At 44.4% G+C, this 25,198-nt stretch overlaps 1 protein-coding gene across 1 annotated transcript in view; it reads left to right on the forward strand.

The window, feature by feature from the left end:
* Kntc1 (kinetochore associated 1) overlaps positions 1 to 25,198 on the forward strand; it is a 73,451-nt gene that overhangs the window by 43,749 nt on the left and 4,504 nt on the right. The window contains exons 40-59 of the mRNA XM_055606160.1: positions 1,149 to 1,277; positions 3,179 to 3,295; positions 4,363 to 4,472; positions 6,510 to 6,711; positions 8,599 to 8,688; positions 10,308 to 10,479; positions 10,560 to 10,618; positions 10,720 to 10,936; positions 11,588 to 11,661; positions 11,892 to 12,102; positions 12,217 to 12,326; positions 15,663 to 15,709; positions 17,579 to 17,657; positions 19,156 to 19,274; positions 19,644 to 19,779; positions 20,342 to 20,437; positions 21,024 to 21,080; positions 23,217 to 23,271; positions 23,468 to 23,531; positions 24,787 to 24,916. Coding sequence (XP_055462135.1) covers positions 1,149 to 1,277; positions 3,179 to 3,295; positions 4,363 to 4,472; positions 6,510 to 6,711; positions 8,599 to 8,688; positions 10,308 to 10,479; positions 10,560 to 10,618; positions 10,720 to 10,936; positions 11,588 to 11,661; positions 11,892 to 12,102; positions 12,217 to 12,326; positions 15,663 to 15,709; positions 17,579 to 17,657; positions 19,156 to 19,274; positions 19,644 to 19,779; positions 20,342 to 20,437; positions 21,024 to 21,080; positions 23,217 to 23,271; positions 23,468 to 23,531; positions 24,787 to 24,916 — 2,274 coding nt within the window. The remainder of the gene's footprint in view (positions 1 to 1,148; positions 1,278 to 3,178; positions 3,296 to 4,362; positions 4,473 to 6,509; positions 6,712 to 8,598; positions 8,689 to 10,307; positions 10,480 to 10,559; positions 10,619 to 10,719; positions 10,937 to 11,587; positions 11,662 to 11,891; positions 12,103 to 12,216; positions 12,327 to 15,662; positions 15,710 to 17,578; positions 17,658 to 19,155; positions 19,275 to 19,643; positions 19,780 to 20,341; positions 20,438 to 21,023; positions 21,081 to 23,216; positions 23,272 to 23,467; positions 23,532 to 24,786; positions 24,917 to 25,198) is intronic.

The raw sequence follows: 25,198 nt of genomic DNA on the forward strand, positions 1-25,198 counted from the left end.
AGCACTGGCTGCTCTTCCAGAGGACCCGGGTCTGGTTCCCAGTACCTACATGCATGGCAGTTTACAATGTTCTATAACTCCAATCCAGGAGATTTGACATCCTGGTCTGGCCTCTGCAAGTGCTACACATATATGGTGCCCATACATTTAAGCAAATAAAGCACCCATGCACATAAAACAATAATATAAATTTATTTTTAAAGGGCCAAGCCCTGGTGTCGCTGCTGCTTCTCCTTCTCTTCCTTCTTCTTCCTTCTTCCTTCTTTCTTCTTCTCCTCCTCCTCCTTTGGCTTCATTTTTTTGAGACAGGGTTTCTCTCTGTATCCTTGGCTGTCCTGGACTTGCTTCCCTGGTGTTGCTTTAGTTGTCATCTTTTATCCAGCTTTTGGGAGTCTCTACTTTAAGATGCAGAATGGTGTTACAGCAATAGCACTGCGCCTTTCTCTTTAGAGTTTTCCAGCGGAGACTGGAATTTACTTTGTTTTATTATTAGATAGAAGAGAGAATATTGAGTCACCAGGGGAAAGAGTATTGGTTGTAAACGAGAGGACTCTGGTAAGAGCAAGCCCTTACAAAGATGAGGAGCTTGGGATGGGATCCCTTGTCATGTGAAAGGGAGGGACACCCTATTGGGGATGACTGATTAATGGAGTCAAAGCAGTGCAGACTTCACAGTGTACACCTACAAGAACTAAGCTGGCACCACAGCCCTATGAGACTGCTGTCATGCATGCAGTGTCAGTCACTACAGCTTCATTCCAGAGCTCACAGCTACGTTTGAATTCAGATGCAGGGGTCTGGTGGGAAAATGCAGATCTCTTCTGGTTCATTCTGATTTCTCAGCTTGGTAAAATATGGGGTCAGTGACTAAGGAGGCAAAGGAGGCTCATGGGAGATTAAGACCGAAGTAAACTATAGGGAATAAAAAGGGTTCTATGACTACAGAGCTCACTGAGGCTGTGTTCCTTCCATCTCTAGTCCTGGCAAAAGGTTCCCTAAGCAAGCTCTTAGAATTCCTTCTTATGTTACCTCCTGAAGGGCTTGTTTTTTTTCTGGGCAGCTTATGCCTCAGCTGGGGGAAGTGAACCAAAGGTCCGTCCTTCTGTTTTGCTCATGCAGGCTTTGCTTCTGGTGCTTTCTTCCCGTAGGTGTTTAATTGTCGCCTGGTGGACCTGGACCTGGCCTTGGCTTACTGCACTCTCTTACCGAAAAAGGACGTGTTTGAAAACCTCTGGAAGCTCATAGATAAAGCGTGGCAGAATTATGACAAAATTCTGGTATGCCCTGAGCATGGAAGCCTGCTCTTGTTGACATGTTAAAGGTTTGGGGGACAAAGTGAAGGACTTTGGTAGCAGGTCTCAACTGTTTGGCTGAATCGGTGTGCTGTCTCATGGTCTCCACCCACTTGTGTTTGACAGGTGACACACTGGTAATAAGGTTGCTTAAAGAATTAAGATATCTCTTATTTCTTAAAAAAACTTAAAAAACTAGACAAAAAAAACCTATAGCTAGGTGTGGTGGCATATGCCTTCAATCCCAGCACTCAGGTGGCAGAAACTGGTAGATCCCTCCCTGCGTCAGAAGCCAGCCTGGCCTATTGAGTGAGTTCCTGGATAGCCAGAGACAGTGAAATCCTATTTCAAAAACCAAAACAAAAAAATTAAGCCTCTATGCGTGGTGGTGCACCCCTTTCCTTCCAGCACTCTCAGAAAGCAGAAGCAAGCGGCTGAAGAGATGGCCGAGCAGCTCAAAGCGCTGGCTGCTCTTCCAGTGTACCAGGATGCTATTTTCCCAGGATCCTTAGGGCAGCTCACAACTGTCTGTAACTTCATCCTTGGGCACAGCCTGCACATGGCACAAACATTCATGGAGGCACAACACTATCACACGTAAAATACAAAGACATAAATTTATCTGTGGGCTGGGAAAATAACTGTTGGTGAAACTTGCTGCACAGGTAGAAGGACCTGTGTTTGGCCCTCAGAGCACACATGAAAAAAACCTACTGCGGCAATTGTCAGGCAATTTTCAGGCAATTGTCAATCCCAGTGCTAGGGAGGCAGAGTTGGATAGGCCCGGGGAGGGGGGCTTGCTGGCTGGCTGGCCTACCTTGCAAGTTCTAGGTTGGTGAAAGAACTGTCTCAAGAGAAAAGTGGGTGGTGCCTGAAGAATGAAAGTCAGGATTGTGCTCTGGATGCCACAGATCTATGTGCAGCCATAGAACTTCATCCTCCCACTGCAGCCCTAGACCCATAGCAAGGCTTTGGTATATGATGGGTTTACAGTTATACAGGTCATCTTGGAGTTGTTCTAGTTGGTTGGTTGCTTTGTTTTTGTTGTTGTGATATGGGATTTTTGTGTGTAGCCTAGGCTGGACTCAAGTTTGTCCTTTTGTTGGGAAGGAAAACTAGACTAAATATAATAATGTCATGCAAAAAGCTGAATTATCGACCCAGGTGTGGTGGCATATCCTTTAATCCCAACACTCTGGAGGCAGAGGTAAGCGGATCTTTGTGATTTGCACACATGTGGCACACACTCATATATATATGTATGTAAAAAATAGGGCTGAAGCAGTGGCTCAGTGGTCAAGAGTGCATACTGCTCTTGCAGAGGACCAGAATTTGGTTCCCCCCACCCCTGTTGAATAGCTCACAACCCCCTGTAACTCCAGCTCCAGGGGATCTGGTTCCTCTGGCATCCTTGAGCTCCAGCACATAGGTGCGCATACACTCAAGAGAGATACATAGTCTAAAATAATGAAAATCTCAATATCATTAAAATAAAACCTAAAAATGAAGGAAGTAGTGACCATACAAATCAATATGAAACAGTTGACATTCTTGTCACAAAAAGGTTTGTAGGGTTTAGGGAGTGTGGGAGCTCAAGGGAGCCCAGGGCTACACACAGACTATACCATGCTTTACCCCTGGGCCGTGTCCTCAGCCCAAAGTTATGGGTTGTCTGTTCTCACCTAGGATCTTGTGTGTATCTCTTGCTGCCCAGGCACTCTCTAGCCCAGGCTACCTTTAACTTTGTAGCAGTCCCCCTAAGTGCTGAGACGGCATGGGTACCACCACACCTGGCTTTAATTTCCCCCCCCTTTTCTGTTTCATCTACATCATATTAGAACTAATAATACTTACAATGCGACTTTCTCCTTGTTTTAACTTTGCAGGCATTGTCTTTGGTGGGCTCTCAGCTGGCGAATCTCTATCAGGATATTGAGATAGGACTTCGGTTCCATGAACTCAGTATCGATGCCCAGTGGGGTATTCGTCTTGGTAAACTTGGGGTGAGCCTAACACTTTGGTATTTAAACTGCCTTGAGGATTATCTAGTCTGAGAATAAGATCTTGTCATCCTTTACTTTGGGTGTATAAAGAAATTAGGGTGTTTTGTGACATTTCCTTTTCAAGAGCTATTTAAATGGTGTTAGAAGCCTGGCACTCGCCTGGCTGGCTTTCTCATGGGTGCACACCTATTATCAGTTTGACATTTGGACTCCTCGGCTTGCCCGGAGCTTCATTCCACCTGTTGCTTCCTTAGGAGTTTTGTTGTTTTCTTTTGGATATAAGATGTTGCTGTGCTGCTCAAACTAGTCTCAGGTTTGGTTTACAGAGTCCTCCTGTTCATTCTCCTGAGTAGCTGGGGTCACAGGCATGTGTCACTGTGCCAGCTTGGCAGATGGTGATATTAAAGAGTAGCAGTGATCCAGACATATCTGTCACCCGAGTACTTAGAAAGCCAAAGCAGGAAGATGGTGACTTTGAGGCCAGTTTGGGTGACATAATGAGACAGAAAACATTGCAAATGTGTTGCTTGTGAGGAAGTGACCCCTGCCGAAATGCTGTACGTTCTGAAACTTGATTCCTGTGCAGCAGTGGGGCAGCTTCCACTCACCAACCACCAGGCTTTCCCTGTCAAGTCCTAGAGGTTAAAGTGCCAAAGCTTCCTCAGGTCCTGCATCAATGGAGGGGTTGAACAGCACAATAAAAATATAATTTGGAGCCAGGCAGATGGCTCAGTGGGAAAAGACGCTTCACACCAGGCGTGAGGACCTGAGCCATTCCTAGAACCTGCATCGTGAAAAAGAACTGACTCCTGCAAGTCATCTGTCCCCTCTGACCTCCAAATTGTGATGGGCTTCACATGCATAGGCACGTGCGCGCACACACGCGCGCGCACACACACACACACAGTTAAAAAAAATTGGAGGAACTGTAGAAAATGTTTTTTTATAAAAATAATAAAGTAAAAAGGCATGTTGTAATCTTGCCCTTTTTCTGAATCTGTCAGTTCAGAAGTTGGGTTTTGTTTTGTTTTTTTCATTTTGTGTTTTGTTTTTGTTTTTGTTTCTAGATTTCTTTTCAGCTTGCTTTTAGGCAAAATTTCCTCAGCAAGAAAGACCTTATCAAAGCTCTTGTTAATAACATAGATATGGACACAAGCCTTATTCTGGAATATTGCAGGTAATTTTGAGATGCTAAATGGCGTCTGGGCTTAGGCCGCTTGTAACCCTTGCGTTGAGAGGACAGTGGTTGAGATGGTTGTTCAGGCCGCCTATAGACCTCTGTTTTCTTTATCTGTAGTCAGCCTGAGTGGACACAAAGCCAGATTAGCTTCCCTGGCGATAGCTCTTTGTTTGACTCACACTGTGATAAATATCCAATCTCTTGACCGAAAACACAGACATTCTGGATCTGAGCTGTTATTGTATCTCACACCTATATTCCCAGCACTCGGGCAGGAGACCAGCCTGAGCTACATAATGAAATCCTGAATCAAAAAAATAAGAAAAATATAGGTTTCTGGGCAATGTCTCCTGGCAGTCTGGACTGAGAGACTCTAGGTCTTGGGTGTTTTATGTGGACGCCATGCGGGTGATCCCTATGATCAGAGAAGTTTGTGCGATGTTGTAAGTATAGTAAGTCCCTCTCACCTGTGGGAATTGACAGGCAAGTCACACAGACAGCATGGATCCCCTGGACAAAGTTAGCATAGGGGAGGACAGCGTGCTATATGGTCATGGTCAGCCGCAAACGATATGCGACTGCTTCTAAAATATTAAAGGCGCTCTCGCTCCTTCCTGACTTCCATAGATAAGTGGATTCTGAGGGGTTTTTTATTTGTTTGTTTTTGAAATGGGCTCTTATGTTACTCACAATAGCTTCAAATAGCTACATAGCTGTGGCTGATGTTAAACTCCTGGTCATCTTGCCTTCACCATGAAATGCTAGCATCACAGATACGTACCACCATGCCAGTTCAGATCCGAGCCATTTTGCTTTTGTGTTGGTGCTAGGGAGCAAATCCATGTCCTCAAGCACACTGGCCACATTGCATCCTGATCCCCGGTGCCTAAGTTCCTGACAACAGCTGCCTAGGGAATTCTTTCAACAGCACATATCTGGTCAGCTCTTCCTCCCTCTGGGGACTTTCCACGCTGAGGTTGCAGTCAAGGCTCAGCTGTCCAGAGCACTGAGCAGCATTGACTCAACTGAGCATGGAAATGAAACTATGCCAGTCTTCAGTTTTGAGAACTCCCAACGCTAGTGGGGTTCAGCTTTGTGAAGTTGAACTCTGGGTGAACTTCTATGTGAGGCTTTATGTAACTGCTCCCTTTCCTGCCATTTCAGGGGCTGTAGTGATAAGTTTGTCCGTGTTTCAGAGGCTCGGATCATTTAGTGACACTTGCCCTAGTGTTCATTTGTCTTTTGTTGCTGTCCAGCCTGGCCTGCAGCTTGTGCTCCTCCTGCTGCCGCCTCCTACGTGCAGGGATTACAGATGTGAGCCTCCCAGTGTCACGTCCAGCTAGATGGCTTTTAGAGTATCAGAGGACTTGGCCAATACTTAATGCATTGCCTCATATCGCAGTTTCCATGCGTGGCAAACTAAAAGATCATTGTATCCATTCAAAGGTCCTGAGGTATTCCAGTTGTCATTTTGTCTATACCAACCAGAGTTTTTTTTTGCTTTTGTTTTATTTTATGAAACAGAATTTCTGTGTGGCCTTGGCTGTCCTGGACTCATTTTTCAGACCAGGCTGGCCTTGAACTCACAGAGATCCACCCGACTCTGCCTCCCTGAGTGCTGGGATTATAGGCATGCACCTGGCCTCTTTTTTTTTTTTTTCTTCCTTAGTCATATAACTTATTACTTATTTTTGTACAAAATAGGGTCTCATGTAGTTGACTACCCAAAACTCACAATGTGGCTGAGGATGATCTTGAACTCTTGATCCTGCTGGATAACTCACTATACTAACCAAGTTTGAAAAGAGTATGCTTAAGCCAAACCTTGTGGTATAGGCCTCACTATTGCCTGAGGCAGGAGGATTACCTTAAGCTTGATTCCAGCCCCAGCTCCTTATCAAGATTCTGAGGCTGGACAAGGGCAAGGTTAAAAGCTTTGAATGGCAGGAGCATGCACCCCAGTTGTCTGTCAGAACCTTGTCTGGAAGTGCACACATTGGAGATGAGCCTGTAGTTAACTGACTGTCCTTTCAGCACATTCCAGCTGGACTGTGATGCAGCCCTTCAGCTCTTCATCGAAACCCTGCTCCACAACACAAACAGCCAGAGCCAGGGAGGCTCCAGCCTGGAGTCCGCGCAAAACCATTCCAAGCTCCTGGCGAAAGCCACTGAGTTGGTCCCTTTACTGACCAGCACGAAGGATTTGGTGATCAGTCTTAGTGAGATCCTTTATAAGGTAGGTGACTAAGGAAGTGGATACCTCTGGCCGCCCAGTCTCCTCAGCCTTAATTATTTGGCTACATATTGTAACAAACTGAACATATTAGTTCTAAATGTTTCGTTTTTGTTTTGTTTTAAGATAGGGTCCTACATAGCCCAGGCCAGGCTCCAGACCACTGTGTAGCTAAGGAGGTCTTAAACTTCTGAGCTTTCTGGTTCTGCCTCTCAAGTGCTGGGATTATGGGTGTGTGCCGGCAAACTGTACTAAAGTCTGTGTCTACGTGTCTGTGCACGTGCATGCATGTGTGCGAGAGTGCGTGTACTGGTGCCCTCGGAGGCCATAGGCTTGCCAGAAGCTGGAGTACCGCCGGTAACTGGTTTAAGCTGCTTAGCATGGCTATTGGGAACCTTGGATCCTTGCAACAGCACTAACCACTGAACTCTCTCCAGCCTTAAGTTCTTTTCACATAGCAATCTATTTAACACAGCATTTCACTCTGTCTTACCTTTTTTCTCTCCTCTCAATAAAGCAACATTTTCCATCAGTTCCCTCAATATATGTATGGCTTTTCGAGATGGTCTCAGGTAGTCCAGGTTGTCCTGGAACTTGCTATGTAGCCAAGGATGACCTTGAACTCCTCCCTCTATCTCCCAGGTGTGTGCCCCCGTGCTTGGCTTCTCAGTTTTGTTTGTTTTCATTTTACATTTATTCAGTTTGCCTCCATCGTGGGGCTTGCTCATCTCAGCATGCATCAGGAGCTCAGAGGACAGCTTATTTAGACCCTGTTTCTACCGAGGGATCGAATTCAGGCTGCCACACTTGGCAGCAAGTGCCTTACCAGCATCCCTCAGAGTTCTAAATAGCGAACATTCTTTGTCAGAATCAAATGAGAAAGAAAGTGTAAATGCCAAAGGGAGGTTTCCTTGTGAGTCCTACTCTCTGGAGTGGGATAACTGTTAATAGCTTGGCGTGATGCCATTCCACAGTGAGTATCTGGTCAAGGGCCTGTCCTGTGTAGTACAGGCTGCTGGCGCAAACACTGCATCTAACCAGCCTCTCACGAATAGATGTTTAAGCCATATGTTTCAATATTACAAATAATTACATCAAATGAATATGTTGTTTGCCTATCTTTTTTTTTTATAATGAAATTTTCTGCAAATTGGTGTTTTTAAGTAAAGACAGTTTGGAGTTTGGGAGGTACACAGCAGAAGTAAGGTTATCAGACTGTAAGATGAATTTTAGCTTTATATTTTGCCAGTAAGTCAGCCGGAAATTATTGCTCAAATTTCCTAGTTATGATGGACCATCTTCCTACTTTGATAATTTATGTACTTTAGTTGGCATTAAAAAGAATTAAAAATATTGGTGTGTGGGCAGAAAGAGAAGCAAAGAGAACACTTCTCTTTTTGTAAGTCTATGCAGACACCATCAGTTAATTGTGTGTTAGGAAGATGATTAAAGCTAAAACAGAGTCTCTTGAGAGACTCACACAAGAAGGCTGATACTTGTGATGTACTTGTCATTTCTGAGGTAGCTTTCTTCCTATCAAATTTCCATGATAAGTAGAAGAAGTGGAATTTCAGTTTCAGCCTCTTTTGAAAAATGAAATTTTGGCCATATATTTAGTCTTTCTGTGTATTTAACACCCTGGAGACGCCTGTCCTCACTAAAACAGTGTTGCCCTGTACAGCTTTTCAAACTACGTTTCAGGACAGTTTATACATGGATGCCTAATCTGGCAGAGGCGGTTTCCGAGGTGAGAGCTGTCCGTGAAGGGAGTTTGGGCTGCGGTGCACGCTGACCTGTGTTTGCTGTTGGTGCCAGTGACCATTACCAAATAAAGCATCTAACGCATCTGTGGGTGCGACGGTGTATTGACATGTTTTTGCTTTTGTGCAGCTGGACCCGTATGATTATGAAATGATTGAAGTTGTCCTGAAAGTTATAGAACAAGCTAATGAGAAGATAACCAGTGTGAACATCAGTCAGGTATAGAAGTATATGCTAAAGACTGAAAACACCTCTCTGTGCTTATTATGACATTGCTATGACATAACTACTACTATGTATTATAATTATTATAATATTAAGAATATGATCTGGGTTCACTCTGGGTTGTTCTTTGATCTCCCTTTAGATTCTGAACTTAATTCTAAATAGTTTTTTTTTTTTTTTAAAAAAAAGGTAATATTTTTAATTCTCTAAGAATTTCATGTGCACATAAAATTTCATGATTACAATGTCCTTTGATCATATTCAATCCTAACCCCTCCTCCAGCTCATCTTATCTACGCCTTAGTTTCTTTCACTCATTTATGACTTTTATTTATTTATTTAGTGAGGTCTGCTTTTTCTGTCTTTGAAAGACTTACATTAAATCTGTGTAAGCGTGCGAGGGTGCATAATGTCTGTGTGTGGGTGTGTCTACCATGCGCAGGTGGAGGTTAAAGCGCTCTGCGGTATCACCCCTTTCCTTGCACCTTTACGCGGGTTCTCAGAGTTGCACAGCACGCATTTTTACCTGCTAAGCCTTTTTGTTTTTGTTTTTTAGACAGGGTTTCCCTGTGTAACCCTGGCTGTCCTGGAGTTCACTCTGTAGATCACGCTGGCCTTGAACTCACAGAGATCCCTCTGCCTCTGTCTCTAGAGTACTGGGATTAAAGGCATGTGCCACCACCAACACTGAAGCTTCCATGCCCAGCTCTGCTGATCCATCTTATCAGCCCATATTTTTGGTTTTTGGAAACAGGGTCCTATATAGCCCAAGCCATCGTCAAACTGATTGTGTAGCCAAGACTAACCTTGATCTCTCTCTCTTTTTTTTTTTTTTAAATAATTTATTTAACTTTTATTTTATGTGCATTAGTGTGAAGGTGTCAGATCCTTTAGAATGCGCATTTCAGACAGTGGTGAGCTGCCCTGTGGGTGCTGGGAATTGAACCCTGGTCCTTTGGAAGGGCAGACAGTGCTTTTAACCATTGAGCCATCTCTCCATTCCCCAACCTTGATCTCTTGATCCTCCACCTCTACCTCTACTGTACTGGGATCATAGCATTTGCTGCCTGGCTGGTCACTGTCTGCTCTGCAGGTGGAGGATTTTAGAGTCAGCCTGGGAGACATGATAAGATCCTTCCCTGAAATAAATTGAGTAATGAAAAATGAAAACTTTCAGCTTCAGTGTTTTTTACTTCTGTCCCAAACTGTTTGAAAAACTTGTCCAGAATTATCCAAGTCATATCCAATGAGCATGATGGTACCCTCAGCTCCTCCAAATGTGATTCATATAGCAGGACTCAGGAGATAGCTATACAGGGGAAATTAGAAGTGGAGTTTGTTTTGATTGTGTGTGCTTGCATGCATGCATTTGTGTGTGCATGCGGGTGCTGTGTGAGTGTTTGCATGAGTGTTGAGACAATGTGCCACCACACACATGTGGAGGCCTGAGTTGGATTTCTCCTTCCACCCCGTGGTTCCCTGTGATTGAATTCAGGCTAGCAAGCAGGTGGCAAGTACTGTGACCTTAGAAAAGACTGAGGAACGGGAAGTGTGGGTGGTGCAGATGTTCCAGGCAGGGTGATCCTTAAGGTCTCTTGCTCCTTTCCTCACAGGCTCTGAATCTTCTGAGACACCTGAAGTCATACAGAAGAATCTCCCCGCCAGTGGACCTGGAATACCAGTACATGCTGGAGCATGTGATAACTCTGCCTCCAGCTGCTCAAACTAGGCTGCCCTTTCACCTAATACTATTTGGCACAGCACAGAACTTCTGGAAAATTCTTTGTATGCTCATTAACTTCTTATGAATTTTACTGAGTGGCCAACTAATTTTTTTCTCACGCACCATGTCCTTTCTTTTCCAGCCTCAGAGCTCAGTGAAGAGTCGCTTCCAACCCTGCTCTTAATCGCTAAGCTAATGAAGGTATTGCTGAAGCCTCCTGAGAAGCATCTTTGTCGGGCCTGAATATGAGCGGGAGATCTTCCGGCACTCCTGGCTCACCTTTGCTCTCCTCTTTTCTGAAGTTCTCCCTAGATACACTCTACGTGTCTACAGCCAAACACGTTTTTGAGAAAAGTCTGAAGCCAAAGCTTCTGAAGTCAGCACAAGCTGGGCCCTCAGCACAGATGAACAAGGAAGTGGACAAGCTCACGCAGACCATCCAGTCGTACCTCCTGTCCATCGTCAACCCGGAGTGGGCCGTTGCCATCGCCATCAGTCTCACTCAGGAAATCCCAGAAAGTGCGCAGCACTCTGCTTTCAGAACTTGAAATGCTTGCTGATGGTTTGGGTCTGGGTTTGGTGTCTTTTCTGCAGTGCTAGGGACCTATCCCAGGGTCTTGTCCCATGCCCATCAGCTAGGAGGTGACAGGAAGCTCCCGATCTATCCCAGTATTGGAAGAGTTTGTCAGGAGCTGCTCAAGTCTTATCCTATGAGCAACAAGATAGCTTGGGCATTTTGGTAGCTTGTTTGAAAAGATATCCAGCAGGGGAGTGGCGCACACTTTCAATCCCAGCACTCGGGAGGCAGAGGCAGGTGAATTCAAGGCCAGCCTAGTCCACAATACCAGTCCAGGACAGCCAGGGAATACACAGAGAAACCCTGTCTTGAAAAAACAAAAAAACAAACAAACAAAAAAGATATCCCAAAAAGCAGTGTGGGTGGTATTATGCTGTCTACCTCTGTTACAAACTTCCAACAGTAAGAACCAAATGAACTGAAAGCTGAGGAGGGGTCTCTGTGGCCTTTGATTTTTCTTTTGTATTTTTCTGTCCCTTTACCTCATCTTATATTTTTACTGAGTGTTCATTTATAATTTAAAGTTTTTGTTGCTTTGCTAAATATATTGTCTCATAGGATTCATATTTGTTCATGAACCTTTGTCCTTTCAGGCCCCTTCAAGATGGCTAGTTTGAAATTCTGCCTGTATTTAGCTGAGAGATGGCTACAAAACATCCCATCTCAGGTGAGTCTGAACTTAAAACAGAAGATGCCTCTTCCTGTTTCAATGAAGATGCCTCTTTCTGTTTCATCCCCCACCCCTTAGCCCAGTACCCAGAAAGGAGAAGAAAGCCCACAGCTGAATATGATGGGTGTAAATAAAGCAGGGAGGGCCCATGGTCACTAAAGATAGGATCGCAGCCTCCTTTTCTACCCTTACAATAAGGCTTCTTTCCATCTGGCATGCTTCTAAAGGATGTGGCATGTGAGAAGGCCCAGGCTTTGCTGAAGAAGCTTTATCTCCAGTTCCGACGCTCGGGTACCGAAGCTGTGCTCATAGGCCACAAGTTGAACCTTCCAGACTATTTAAGAGTGGTAGGCAAGCCGGCACACCTCATCGTGAGCCTCTACGAACATCCCAGCATAAGCGAAAGATTTCATACGACATCTGGCAGAGATTATCCTGGTGAGGGCTAGACTTCAGTTTCTGGTCCAGAAGAGCTACTGTTTTGATTCCCAGTTGTCTTAAGCCAGAAGCTTCAGTTTTCACTTTTGTTCCTTTTAATCTTGATTATCTTAGATATTCACGCAGCAGCTAAAGAAATAGCCGAAATCAATGAGATTAATTTGGAGAAAATCTGGGACATGTTGTTGGAAAAATGGTTGTGCCCCTCAACAGTGCCCAGTGAGGTGAGTGAGTGCTCACAGCCACAAGCATGTGGTTAGACAAGAGCTGAGTTTGTGTTCCGTGGGATACAACCCTCCAATGAAGGACTTCCTCCCTCCCTATGTCCCCTCCCCCCTTCCTTCATCCTGCCTGCCTGCCTTCCTCAGCCCCTTGAGTGCTGAGATTATAGGCCTGTACCAACACACCTGACTGACTCCAAGATCACCCTGTTTTTTGATGCATTTAAATGAAGTGGTTTGTTTTTCCTTTCTGTTAGTCTATAGCCATTCTACCTTTCAGGAACTGACTTCAGACACATTCATGTATACATATACATATATGAAGACTGATTTGGATTCACTTGATTAACTTTTTATTTTGAAATAATGTAAAATGAAACAGCAAAGTTTAAGAACAGTATAGAAATATTCCTATACACTTTTTACCCAGATTTGTTAGTTTTTAATATCTCTCCATATTTACTTCTTTCTCTAATTTTTGTATGCATTTCTTTCCACTGGGGAGTATGTTACATATGCCGTGCTTCCTGGCCCCTTAATACTTAAGTGCATATTTTCTGGGAGCAAGGATTTGCTTAACTACTACTGCTTTAATATTAAAAATCAGAAAAATCTCAACAGTTGGGAGGTATGGAGGGAAGGTCATTGCAAGTTTCAGGCCAACCTTTTTTACAGAGCAAGGTTAGAGCAAGCAGGACTACCTACTAAAGCCGTCTCAAAAGTACAAACAAATTAGAGAATTAAATGTTGAGACAATGCTCTTATCTATAGCCAGGCTTGTTTTTTGTTGTGTTTTGTTTTTCAAGACAGGTGGTTTTGAATGGTGTTGGCCCGTTATTTTTTTAAACTGTTTTTTTTGTTTTGTTTTGTTTTTTTCATTTTGGTTTACTAATATTTTCCTATGATAAAATTCAAATTTTATCCAGGCGTGATATATGCTTTTAACCTCAGTACTCAGCAGGCAGAGGCAGACTAATTTCTGAGTTGGAGGCTAGCCTGCTCTGCATAGCAAGTTCAGGTAAAACCTTGCCTCAAAATAATCATAAAAATCAAATTTTTTGTTTGGGTATCATGCTGTAGAGATTATGTTAGTATGATATTTAGAAGAGTAAGATAATCTCATTGGCTCTTAGACGTGGTATTAATTTACTTGGGGGGGTGTATGTGTACACGCACATAGAGAGGTCAGGGGCCAGCTCTTGGGGTTATCTCTATTAATTTAGATACTATCTTGGATAAGTTGTCCCTTTCTCTAATACATACTGTTCTTCCTTTTGTAGTTATCAGGGGAAATATTCTGAGACAATACAGCATAAAGTTCTCTACAAATTCTTCTCCTGGCCTCATGTACCCCACACGTTAGCTTGGCAACCACTGATGATTTTTAACATGGTCTAGCTGTGGTGGCACATTTAACAGTTTTGAAGGGCACAGGCCAATTGCTTTTATAAAATGTTTTTCCTTTGTTTGCATTGTGCTGTGATTAACGTCGATTATAGGCGTTAGTCACATGGTATAGGCGATGTGCTCTTTTTAGCAGAACACAGTAGGCGGTACATAATGTTGATGTTTTTAGAAATAGTATAATTAGAATCCAACATTTGTGGAAGGATTTAGCAATCTCAATTCAGATTTTTCAATAGCTTCTCTCAATTTTTCAGGTAGAGCTTAATAAGTAGATTCTATAATTCTATGCTTATGTAGGAAGATGCTATTCTTGCAATGTACTTGTAAAGAATGGTATAACTGATATGAAATGAAGTGTTTGTATTTAGGGGGTGTGTTCAAGTTAAGTGCTGTTATGTTGCCCACACTAGTTTCAGCTCCCAGTCGAGAGCGATTCTGCCGCAGCCTCTCAAGCAGCTGAGGCTAGCTTTATCAGCAGCCAGCTTCTATTCGTTATTTTGTTGTGCTGATTGATTGATGTTTGTACTGGATACTGAACCCCTTAAATGCCCATGCTCTACCACTGAAATATAGCCCTAGCCCTTGGCTTTTATCTTAACCTTTGTTATTATTATTACATGCAAATTGCCTGAGAGAGTCTGGTCTCTCCTACCATGTGGGTCCTGGGAATTGGACTCCCCTCAGGCTTGGCAGCAAGCAGCACCTTTACCTGTGAGTCAACTCAGTGGCCCTGTGGCTTTTAATTAGTAACTTTTACATTAATTTTTCATCCTATGCTACAATGTGCTTCTACTGTTTTGACATTAGGTCTTAAGTATCCCAGGCTAGACTCTAGCTCACCATGTAGCCGAGGATGACCTAAAACTTAAGTACCTCAAGTGCTGGGATCAGAGCTATGTGCTGCCACACCTGGTCTGTGCTGTGCTGGGGACTGAACCCAGTGCTCCATTCTACTGTGTGGACACCCCTCACCTGAGATCCAGCACTTAGCCTCATTCTACCAAGAGCAGTGGCCACCTCAGTGGAAGAACAATGGAAGTGCACCCGTCTAAAACCAGCACATCTGTGTTCCAAGCTCCTCACACATAAGCTCCGACTAGTCAGCTACAAGGATCTGGTGACTAAGAACCATGCCTCACATCAACCCTGGCATAGTGCTTTTTCAGTCCTGGTGAATACATGTTAAGTAGATGAATTTAAACTCTGGAGCAGCTCTGAGATCAGGCACTTGGCTGGCATACCTGCCGCCCTGGGCTCTAGGAGGCTGAGGCATGGGAGGAGCCTGCCTAAGCTTCATAGTGAGATTCTGCCTCAAAACCAAAACCAAACCACACAGCTCTAACCTTTTCTTTTTTGAGTCTGACGTAGACCAGGCTGTCCTTGACCTCTCAGAGATCTGCCTGCCTCTGCGTCCTGAGTGCTGGGATTAAGGTTGCTTCACCAATTCTGGTCCCATTCCTTTTAAAATTTACCCAACAAATGTAAGCCCCACAAGGACCCAAATGTTTGTTTCGTTTACTTAGGCCATGTATGTCCTTAGAATTATACTCATTGCCTAAGGTGGTACTCAGTAGATATTTATTGTGTGACTCGGTGAGAGCCAAAGTTATAAAGTTGTCATCAAGCAATTAACTGCAGTATTTCTTTCACATAAACGTAGCTTACTTTCTGTTCTTAGATCATTTTATTATTTTATGTATATGAGTGTTTTGCTTATATGAATGTACATGCACCACATGCGTGCCTGACACGTGCCAGGGTCAGAAGAAGGTGTTGGGTGCTCAGGCGCTGGAGTTGCAGAGGATTGTAAGCTGCCATAGGGGTGCTGGGAATCAAACCCAGGATTTTTTTGACTGCCTTACTGCACTAAGGTGAAAGTTTGTGTGGTCACAGTGTTCAGTTTTTTAACTTTTATTTTCTCTGTTTTCAAAGAAAGAATCAGAGTTGTTTGAACTTGAAGAGGATGAAACCCTGCACAGGTACATTTTCCTTCGTTGTGCTGACCTACTCGATGACACCCAGTAGGAATCTTATACAGAACCTGATTTGGAAGTTAGATCTGAAGAGACTTCTTGATGTAACTTGGGTCAGAGTCTTGAGGAAGAATCAGTACTCTGGCAGAGTCCCCATGGGTCAGGAGGGGGTCAGTAGCCAAGACCTCAGTCTTTGCCCCCAGGAGTGTTCTCAGACTTCTGCAGCACAGTGTCCCAAGCAAAGGAAAGGAAAACTTCAACCAGCCAGAACCTTGGCCCCAGGGTCCTGTGTACTCTTGTATTCTAGAAATTTGCGTGTCTCAAATGCAAGACATGGGTTCCTTTGTCTGAGACCCAGATCTAAAAATTTATTTTTGCCATCAAATGTGCTGAGTCTGAGTGTTCATGGTTTGTTCTATTGAGAAGGCTGTATGTATCCGGACTTATATTGGAAGTAATGTGGTAACGTACTGCTGGTGCTTGACCCCACATGGGAAGAGAGTGTGGCAAAGGCTGTCAGCTCTTTGCCATTCTTGGCATAGATCACAAGTAACGGAGAGGCCTGTGAAACTGAGATAGTGAAGACAGACTTGCAAAGCCCAGAACAAGAAAGTAATTGTTTCTAGTTTTGAGTAGAGCTGGCCACCACTACCGTCCACCCTCCTTTCCTCTAGACTCCACCTCCTGCCGTTTGGTAGCAGTGGTGGTTTTGGGGGGCTGGGGAGTTTGTCGGTTTGTTTTTTTGTCATGGTCTAGCTGTGTAGGCAGCTACACTGATCGTAGACTTGGGATTCTCTGCCCCAGCTTCCTAAGTGCTGAAATGACAGGCATGCAGTTCTAGGCCTGGTCCTTGTTTAGTCTCTCCGCCCCCACCTCCCCAAACAGAGATTCTCTGTGTAGCCTTGGCTGTCCTGTGACTCTCTGTGTAGACCAGTCTGGCCTCAAACTCACAGAGATAGTCTGCCTCTGCCTCTCAAGTGCTGGGATTAAAGGTGTGCTAGCTTCTTGCTTAGACTTTTAAAGCAGGTGTGCCTTTCCAACTCAGATACAGTTTCCTGTTTAACTGAATCAGTTATGTGGAAAGCCTTAGAAGCAATTCAAACAGTAACAGAAGGATTCCCCAAAGCATTGAGAGATCGGAACTTCTGTCTTTTCCAGCTGCGTGTGGGCTCCCTCTCTTCCAGCTATTTTAATCCCTCTGGCCTTCCTAGGAGTGGCTGGCCAGCCCTAGGACTAAAATCTGAAAGATATCACTTACAAGGTCCTCCTAGTCACCGTGAAAACAGTTTCCCATGGGTGACAGGCACTGTGCTGTACGCTGTAGTGTGTGAGTTTCATCAACACTCGAGGACTGAATGGTTGTGATCTAGAGGACTCTGAAAGGCAGCGTTTGTTCCCGACATTATCCTCTTATTTCGGGGTGTGTAGGGGCCCACTTGAGGTTTAATTATAAAGGCACAGAGACATCTACAGTTTAAAGCTGTTGGCCTGCTGCTGGGACAGTCTCTCAGCCTCCTAACTCAACCCGACTTCTCCACCATTGCACTCTTTCCCAGCACCCACATGACACTCACAACCACCCATAACTCCAGCTCCAGGGCATCTGCTGTCCTCTTCTGGTCCCTGCAGACAACAGGCACACATGTGGGACACAGACACCCACGCAGGCAAAGCACAAAATAAATAAACAAAAATGTAAAGCTAAAAAAATTCAACATCCTTTGAAAGGAAAACAAAAAAGACCATTGGCCCATACATTAGTGGCTGCCATCCAGGATGTTACCATTGACTATGACAGAAACACAGCTCCGTTGTATTGGCAGTCTATCTCTAAGTTTTAAAATGTCTTTTTTTTTTTTTTTTTTTTTCCTCCAGAGTCGTATATCTCCTCCAGGCTCGTCCGATTGATTATAGCTCGAGAATGCTGTTTGTATTTGCCACCTCGGCTACCAGTGTAAGCTCTAGAGACTAGATCAGAACACACGGGCATCTCGGCTTGACATTTCCTCCCTATGTATTTCTCACGCTTGGTTTTGTAATCACAAGTCAGATAATGCTCACTTACACCCGTACTCAGCCTGTTATTTGATAAGCAGGCATCTCCACACAGCACGCTCCACTTCGTGCCCTGGATAAGCAGCATCTGCCTGGCTATAGCTAGCTCCTGCTGCAGCTCCCAGTGGTGCATTTGTTCATGGTGATTGAACCTGAAAAGTCAGCACTCTGGGAGACTGTACAAACTGGCCCTGGGAAGAGGCTCCACTTGTCTCCATTCCCCTGTATGGCCAGCTCTGGCCCTAATCACCCACCCAAGTGAAACTCCAGTCTCCATGAAGGAAGCACACAAACTAGTGAGTCTTCAGGATTTTTAATCCAGTAGTTTTGTTGGTCGCTTGGTGTTGGAGAGGGTGTTGTTTTGTTTTGTTTTGTTTTGAGACACATTCTGGCTTAGACTGTGTAACCTAAACTGATCTCAAACTCTTGGCAATCCTCCTGCCTCAGAGTTTTTAACTGAGATAGCAAGTATGAGCTACTGCACCCAACTAACAGTATCTTGTGAAGCTAAAGTAGAGGAAGGGCAAGAACCACAGAGCAAATGGTCCTCAGAAGGATGGGAGGAAGATCCGAGATGCTTGATGTAAGCTCAGGACAGTTCCTAGGTGGGAGTCTGTCCTTCAGCCATTCTGCAGGTACAGCTGCTGTCACAGTGACCAGTTTGAGCTGCTTTCCTCCCCACGCTTGACCTGAAAATGAACTCTCCACTTTGTCAAGAACACTATTGAATGCATTGTCATTGACTAACATTGTATGTATTCAGAGGTGAATTCATTGCCATGATATATGCAAGAGTTGAGAAATTAAGAAAATTAGGGCTGGAGAGATTGCTCAGCGGTTAGCTCTTCCAAAGGACCCAGGTTCAATTCCCAGCACCCACATGGCAGCTCACAACTGTCTGTAACTCCTGTTCCAGGGGATCCGACCTCCTCACACAAACATACAAGCAGGCAGAACACCAATGTACTAAAATAAAAATAAATATTAAAAAATTAATTTTTATTGCCTCATCAAAAACATTTCAAGTAAAAGTTCTCTTTGGCTTCCAGTGTTGGCTGTGGCTGGGAGCAGCTGGCTCGCTGCCTTGTTCTGCCCACAGTCTTACCCGCCACTGCTTTAGTTATCAGCAGTGCAAATATCAATGTCATGTAAGAGGCAGAGAACAGAAAAACCTCTTAATAGTTTGGCCTTGGCCTCTTAATGGCGTCTCAGGACTGCTCTCTAGGGCTCATGTTGAGTTGCTCTACTCTGTTCTGTTTAAGTGATAATTAGGCTAAAAAAAAAAGTAGAAAAATAGCCAAGCAAAGGGATGTTTCTCTTACCTAAGTTGAGGTCAGTTGCCTGACCACGGCTGCAGGTGTTGCAAGCTTGACTCTCCAAACCTCTTGGTTTTACAGACACTGAGCTCGCGCCAGTTAACATTTGCCCACAGAACACGAGCTCTTCAGTGTCTCCTCTGTTTGGCTGACAAGGAAACCATAGAATCTCTCTTCAAAAAACCCACTGAAGAGATGAAGTAAGTACAACCTGGTTTGTTGTATTTTATTTTATCTGTTTATATCTGAACCATAACTTCCGAGCCCCTGAGTGAAGGAATGGCTGCCTCCTAGTAATATCAATGCAGGCCTGTTACCTTGATTCTTGACATTTAGGCAAAGGCGAAACAGGCCTGTGAGAACATCTTGTCTCCATTGTTTCTTAGCAACATTTAGAGACTGAATATTTTCTAGTTCAAATTGATTTCTATCTATATTGTATCCTGTGAAGATATCTGGAAGCCTAAATGGACATGAAACAAGACAGCCTCCTGTCCCCCAAGGTAGCTTTGATTTTTAGATAGGAATGTGAGCCATAAGAATAATTCTCACAAACACCTCTTTTCCAGATCCTATCTGAAATGTATAACTTTTCTGGCATCATTTGAAACATTGAATATTCCCATCACCTATGAATTATTCTGCAACAGTCCCAAAGAAGGGATGATTAAGGGCTTGTGGAAGAACCACAGTCACGAACCTATGGTACGTAGAGTCACCAAACATGGCGTTTCTGTGTATATATGCAGTGTGAGTCACTCAGTCACCCACCACCCTCAGGTGCCCAGAGACCCTTTACCCCCAGGAGGTCCAGTGCCCTAGACTGTTTCCTATGTCCACAGCCTGCTATATGGAATGATAAGGCAGTCTGGAAGGTCCATGGCACTCTTCTTAGAGTATATCAGCTAGTAATGCTTGCAAGCGAGAAAGAGCCCATTCGTGCCTCCTTCTAGGGCCAGCCTATAGGGAGGGGGTCATTCTCCCACCTACTTGCCTTGGGGAAGGTAGTCACTGATGCAGCTAGAGCCGGGACAGGTATGAGGCCAACAGGTAGGCTGTTCTTGATTGGAAGCAGAAAAAGAACTTTTTTTTTCTTTAATTAGGAAATGGAGTCCTTCACTGAGAAACAAGGCATTAGACGTTTGTAGGTTATGTCCATGTGTGTGATCAAGGTACCCTGCCTTTTCCAGAGGCTGCTGGACTCACTGACTGATGACTCAAAGCAATGTGATTTTGGTGTTTTCTTGTTTGGTGTTTTGGCTTTTAGGCAGTACGATTGGTGACAGAGCTTTGCCTAGAATATAAAATCTACGACCTGCAGCTTTGGAATGGACTCTTGCAGAAGCTTCTGGGCTTCAGCATGGTAAGGCCCTGGGCTTCCTGATGGACAGCATCCCAGCACTGCTAAGTTAGCACCGGCTGTTGACATTTGCTGCAAAGACATGCCTGCTCTTGGGCTCCTGCCAGACTTAAGGATATTAGAGAAAGTCAAACTCAAAATGCCCTTGAGGGGCTGGGAATGTAGCTCAGGTGGCTGCTTGACTAGCAGCATGAAGCCCTGGCTTCCTTACCCTGTACCACAAAAATGCAACACAGGATCCTGTGTCTGCAAGCCCAGCGCTCAAGTGGTGGAGGCAGGACAATCAGAGATTTGAGGTCATGCTTGCTTCCATATCTAGTTTGAAGCCATTGTGTTGTACATGAGACCCTGTCTCAAAAAGAAAAAACAAAACAAAACAACAACCACAAAAACCCACAGTTGCTAGAAGTGGTAGTATACCTGCAGTCCCCCTTTTTTGCCCAAGAATTTAAGGCCAGCCTGGGCTATGGAGTGAGGCCCTATGAAAGTGTTTGTTTGCTTGTTTAAAAGTGTAGTGTTTTGTGTTGAGGTGTTGAAATTTAGCATTTTGGTCTTCCTTAAATTTCTTGCCTTTTCTTTCCCTTTACAGATTCCTTACCTAAGGAAGGTTTTATCCTCCATTTCTAGTGTCCTTTCATTATGGCAGGTATGTGCTTTTCCTTTAAGGCAGATTTCATCAAGTTTCATCTTTGTGCTTGGTGGTTTTGAGTGTCCTGTGTTGAGCCATGAGCTTCCTGGTAGGATGGTGTTCCAGCGTCCTCAGCTGCCGTTTCACTTCCTTGAAGGCACTGCTGTTCCCCGGGCTTCATGGTCATTTGGCACTCCTCTAGCATTCGTCACAGTGTGATTCTAATTACACATTGGACTGCCCCCTCACAGACCTTAAAGCTGGAGGCTTTGTCTCTTTTATCCTTTTCAATCTCATGAGTTGTGCACCTTCGTAAACATGGTACAGAAGTAGATCATCCGGGAGGCCAGTGAGATGGCTCAATAGTTAAGGTACTTGCAGCCAAGCCTGATGACTTGAGTTCAGATCCTGGGTCCTGCCTGATAGGAGGCGATAAATGACACCCACTAGTTGTCCTGTGAATGCGGTGCACACGCACTCCCTCGCACATGTGCACACATGCTCACAATACATAGATTCGTGCTTTTTAAAGGTTTTAAAAAGAAGTAAGTAAACCAGGAAAAGTCTTCTTCAGGGCTGGAGAGCCGGCTAAGAGGTTAAGAGCACTGGCTGCTCTTCCAGAGGTCCTGACTTCAAGTCCTAGCAACCATGTGGTGGTTTACAATTATCTATAGTGAGATCTTGTGCCTTCTTCTGGTGTGCAGGTGTACATGCAGACAGAACATTGTATACATAACTGATAGATAGATAGATAGATAGATAGATAGATAGAAAGAAACATAGATTGAAACATAGATAGAATAAATAATAGAATCCTTCTAGAGGTGCTTTCCTGTTACACAGCGTATTGGTGTGTGTGTGTCTGTACATGTGTATATGTATATGTACATAAATTCATTTTATGTTTTTTAAAGCAAATGTTTTAAAGTGCTATTTTTCTTTAATTGTATGTATGCGTGACTGGGTGTGTGCACATGAGTGCAGTGCCCAAGGAGACCAAGGAAGAGTATTGATTCCCTGGAGCTGGTTGAAAGTGGTTGTGAGCCACCTGATGTGGGCGCTAGGAACTGAACTCTTCCACTTGAGCAGCAGGAACACTTGACCACTGAGTTATCACTCCAGCCCTAAAGGTGCTGTTGCCATGTTCCAGGAGTATCTGGGAGATTGTTCAGTCTCAGGAGACACAGAACCTTCTTTGTTTATTAGGGTCAAATTCATCTTTTCAAAGGTGTGGCCTTAAGTGGCTTTTACTATATGAAGTTGAACAACCGTGACTATTAGCAAATATTAGAATGTTTTCCTCATTTCAGAAAGAGACCTCAGAGCTGGGGTTAGAGCTCAGGACAGCACAGCTGAGGCCAGTCCCCAGTGCTGCCTAAAGAAAAAGAGAAAAAAGCCCTGTACCTCTTAGCCATCCTTCCCTTCTTCCAGCCCCCTGTGGATTTATTTGTTTTCGACATTTCCCATCAAATGGCTCACACAATATGCAACCTTCCATATCTGGCTTTTCTCCTGTAACTTAACATTACATTGTAGCATTTTCAGTCTTCGTTTCTTTTATTACCAAAGAAAGTATGCAAATACAGCAGGCCCTTGATTTCTGTGAAGGTTAGCTCTAGGACACCACCACCCTGAAGATAAATCTCTGCATGAGTCCATATATGAACAGGCATGCTGTTTGAATGTAACATACCCCCTTGCTTTTATAACATCGTCTTTACATTTTTATCACATCTTTTCTTCTGTCTTTTTGCGTGTGCATGATGTGTGCATGTCTGCCACACTGCATGTGTGACAGTCAGACAGCAACTAGAAGGAGTCAGTTCTCACCTTCTACAGCACAGGGCCCTAGGATCAAACTCCGGTCATGTCATCTGAGCCACCTCACCAGTGTGTATGTCAAGTCATCTCTAGACTGCTTGTAACACCGAACACTGAATTGCTGTGTAGATAGTTGTCATGCAGCATCCTGTAGAAATCACGACATCATGTAGGAATCATGACAGAGAAAAGGTCTATACATGCTCAATACAGGCATATGCTTTTAGTCTTAGCATCAAAACCCAGAACACGGGTTTTGATTGAGCCATTCTGTGACTGTGAAATAGTTTGTAGTGTCCTTGACATGGATTCGTCAATGCCGTGTTTCCGCAGGTTCCCTACTTCAGCAAGGCCTGGCAGCGTGTGATCCAGATCCCTCTGCTCTCAGGTAAGCTTCTGGCCTCTGAACACTCACAGCAGCATTTCTTGGTGGTTCTATGTTAAGACAGGGTTTTGTACTATAGCCCAGCTTTGAACAGCTTCAGCCTCCCATGGCCTGGGATTAAAGGTTGAGCCAGCATGCCTTGGCTAGCAATAGCATTCTGATGTTTGAGCGCCTATGTGTTTATTACTTTTCTCTTCAGCCTCCTGTCCTCTGAGACCCAGTCAGTTATCAGATTGCTGTGAGAGCCTGGTCGCCGTCCTTGAGTAAGTAGATGTGTGTTCTTTTACCAAGAAAGGAAGACTCATTGCTTGGAAGCTTCTTCCAGTATGCGTCTCTGAGCACAGTGCTCCGGCATCCGTGGTTGCTTCCTCAGTGTTTGCCATCTGCCCACCACCATTTTTCATGTTGTTCTTTTGTTTTCTTTTGACATAGGGTCTTGTGTAGCCCTGCCTGGCCTTGAACTTGCCTTGTGCCACAACTCTTAATCCTCCTGCCTCTGCCTCTAAAGAACTGGGATTACAGGTGTGTGCACCACACATAGCTTCATAAACTTTTTGATTTATTTCAATAAAAAAATCTCACATAGCTCAAGCCGGCCCAGGACTCTATGTGCTACTGAGTTTTAATTCTTTCTGCCTCCCCCTCTCAAGCGCTCATATTACTGGCTTGTGCCACCATATCCAGTTTTATACAGTGCTTTGTGCACCCTAGGCAAGCACTGTACAGACCGAGCTACATTCCCAGCCCCAGAAACAGTTCTTAGGTTTCTAATTGTACTCCATTCCTGAGTGGCATGAGCTGGCCTCACGCCTTTCCCTTTTGTGCATCATACCCACGCTGCATGTGCTCCCTGCCCATTTATCACTTGGTGGCAGTCACGGTCCTTGTGTCCATGTAAGCCTTTTCTGATGTATTTTTAGTTACCATCATTAATATCTTATTGTGCCTCACTTATACATTAGACCTTTTTACAGATGTGTACACATAAGGAAATAGGTTTGAGGAGAACCCTCAGTTTCGGGTACCCAGTGGAGGAAGTCCTGGAATAGAGCTTTCACAGCTAAGAGGGGGACAACTGTTATGCCTTTCTCTGGGCGCCTAAGGATTTACCTTGTTTGTTTTTATTGCCCCACCACCACCACCCTAAAACACGGCTTCTCTGTGTAGCCCTGGTTGTTCCGGAACTCACTCTGTAGACCAGGGTGGCCTCAAACGCAGAGATCCACCTACCTCTGCCTCCCAAGTGCTGGGATTAAAGGTGTGCCCCACACTCCACTTGAGCCTCTAAGACTTCATCTTGTGCGTGTCAGACATCAGTCCCTGCCCTGTAGGAAGACTCTTATTCTCTGTGGAATGCTTTCAGGGCCCATCCCTTGTTATTAAGAGTGTGCTGTGTACCTGCACATAGGCCTTTAAAGTAGTTGACAGTGGATGGGAAACATCTGTGGAAACTGAGAAAGGCTAATGAGGTCTGGTAAATCTATCAAGCCATTAGCTAATTACCACACCCTGTCAAAGATGTCCAGTTTCAGATGACCTCGACCTGATGGGAGTCGCCAAGCAGTATGTCCAGTTAGAGCTTCCAGCTTTTGCCCTGGCCTGCCTAATGCTCATGCCCCACTCTGAAAAAAGGCGCCAGCAGATCAAGGTATCTTGTTTGTTGTTCCTCTCGGGTTGCCAGGACTTACTGCCTGTCCCTCAAAAGACTGCATTCTCTTTCACTAAGCCCATAAAGTGTGAATAGTCAGTGTGGGTGAGGCAGGCTAATGGGAAGTAACAAGACTGAGCGCAGCCAGGAATGTCTTAAAGTGAGTGTGGGCACTCTTCTGTTATCTGATTTTCTTGGCTGAGCAAAGTGAGCCAAGAAAAGCAGTGTTTTAGCAGGACTGTCTTCAAGCCAGATGTGGCCACATCTTTAATGTCTTTAGGC

Source organism: Psammomys obesus, unplaced genomic scaffold, assembly GCF_907164565.1.
Source record: "Psammomys obesus unplaced genomic scaffold, mPsaObe1.curated_primary_1811, whole genome shotgun sequence".
Taxonomy (NCBI): domain Eukaryota; kingdom Metazoa; phylum Chordata; class Mammalia; order Rodentia; family Muridae; genus Psammomys; species Psammomys obesus.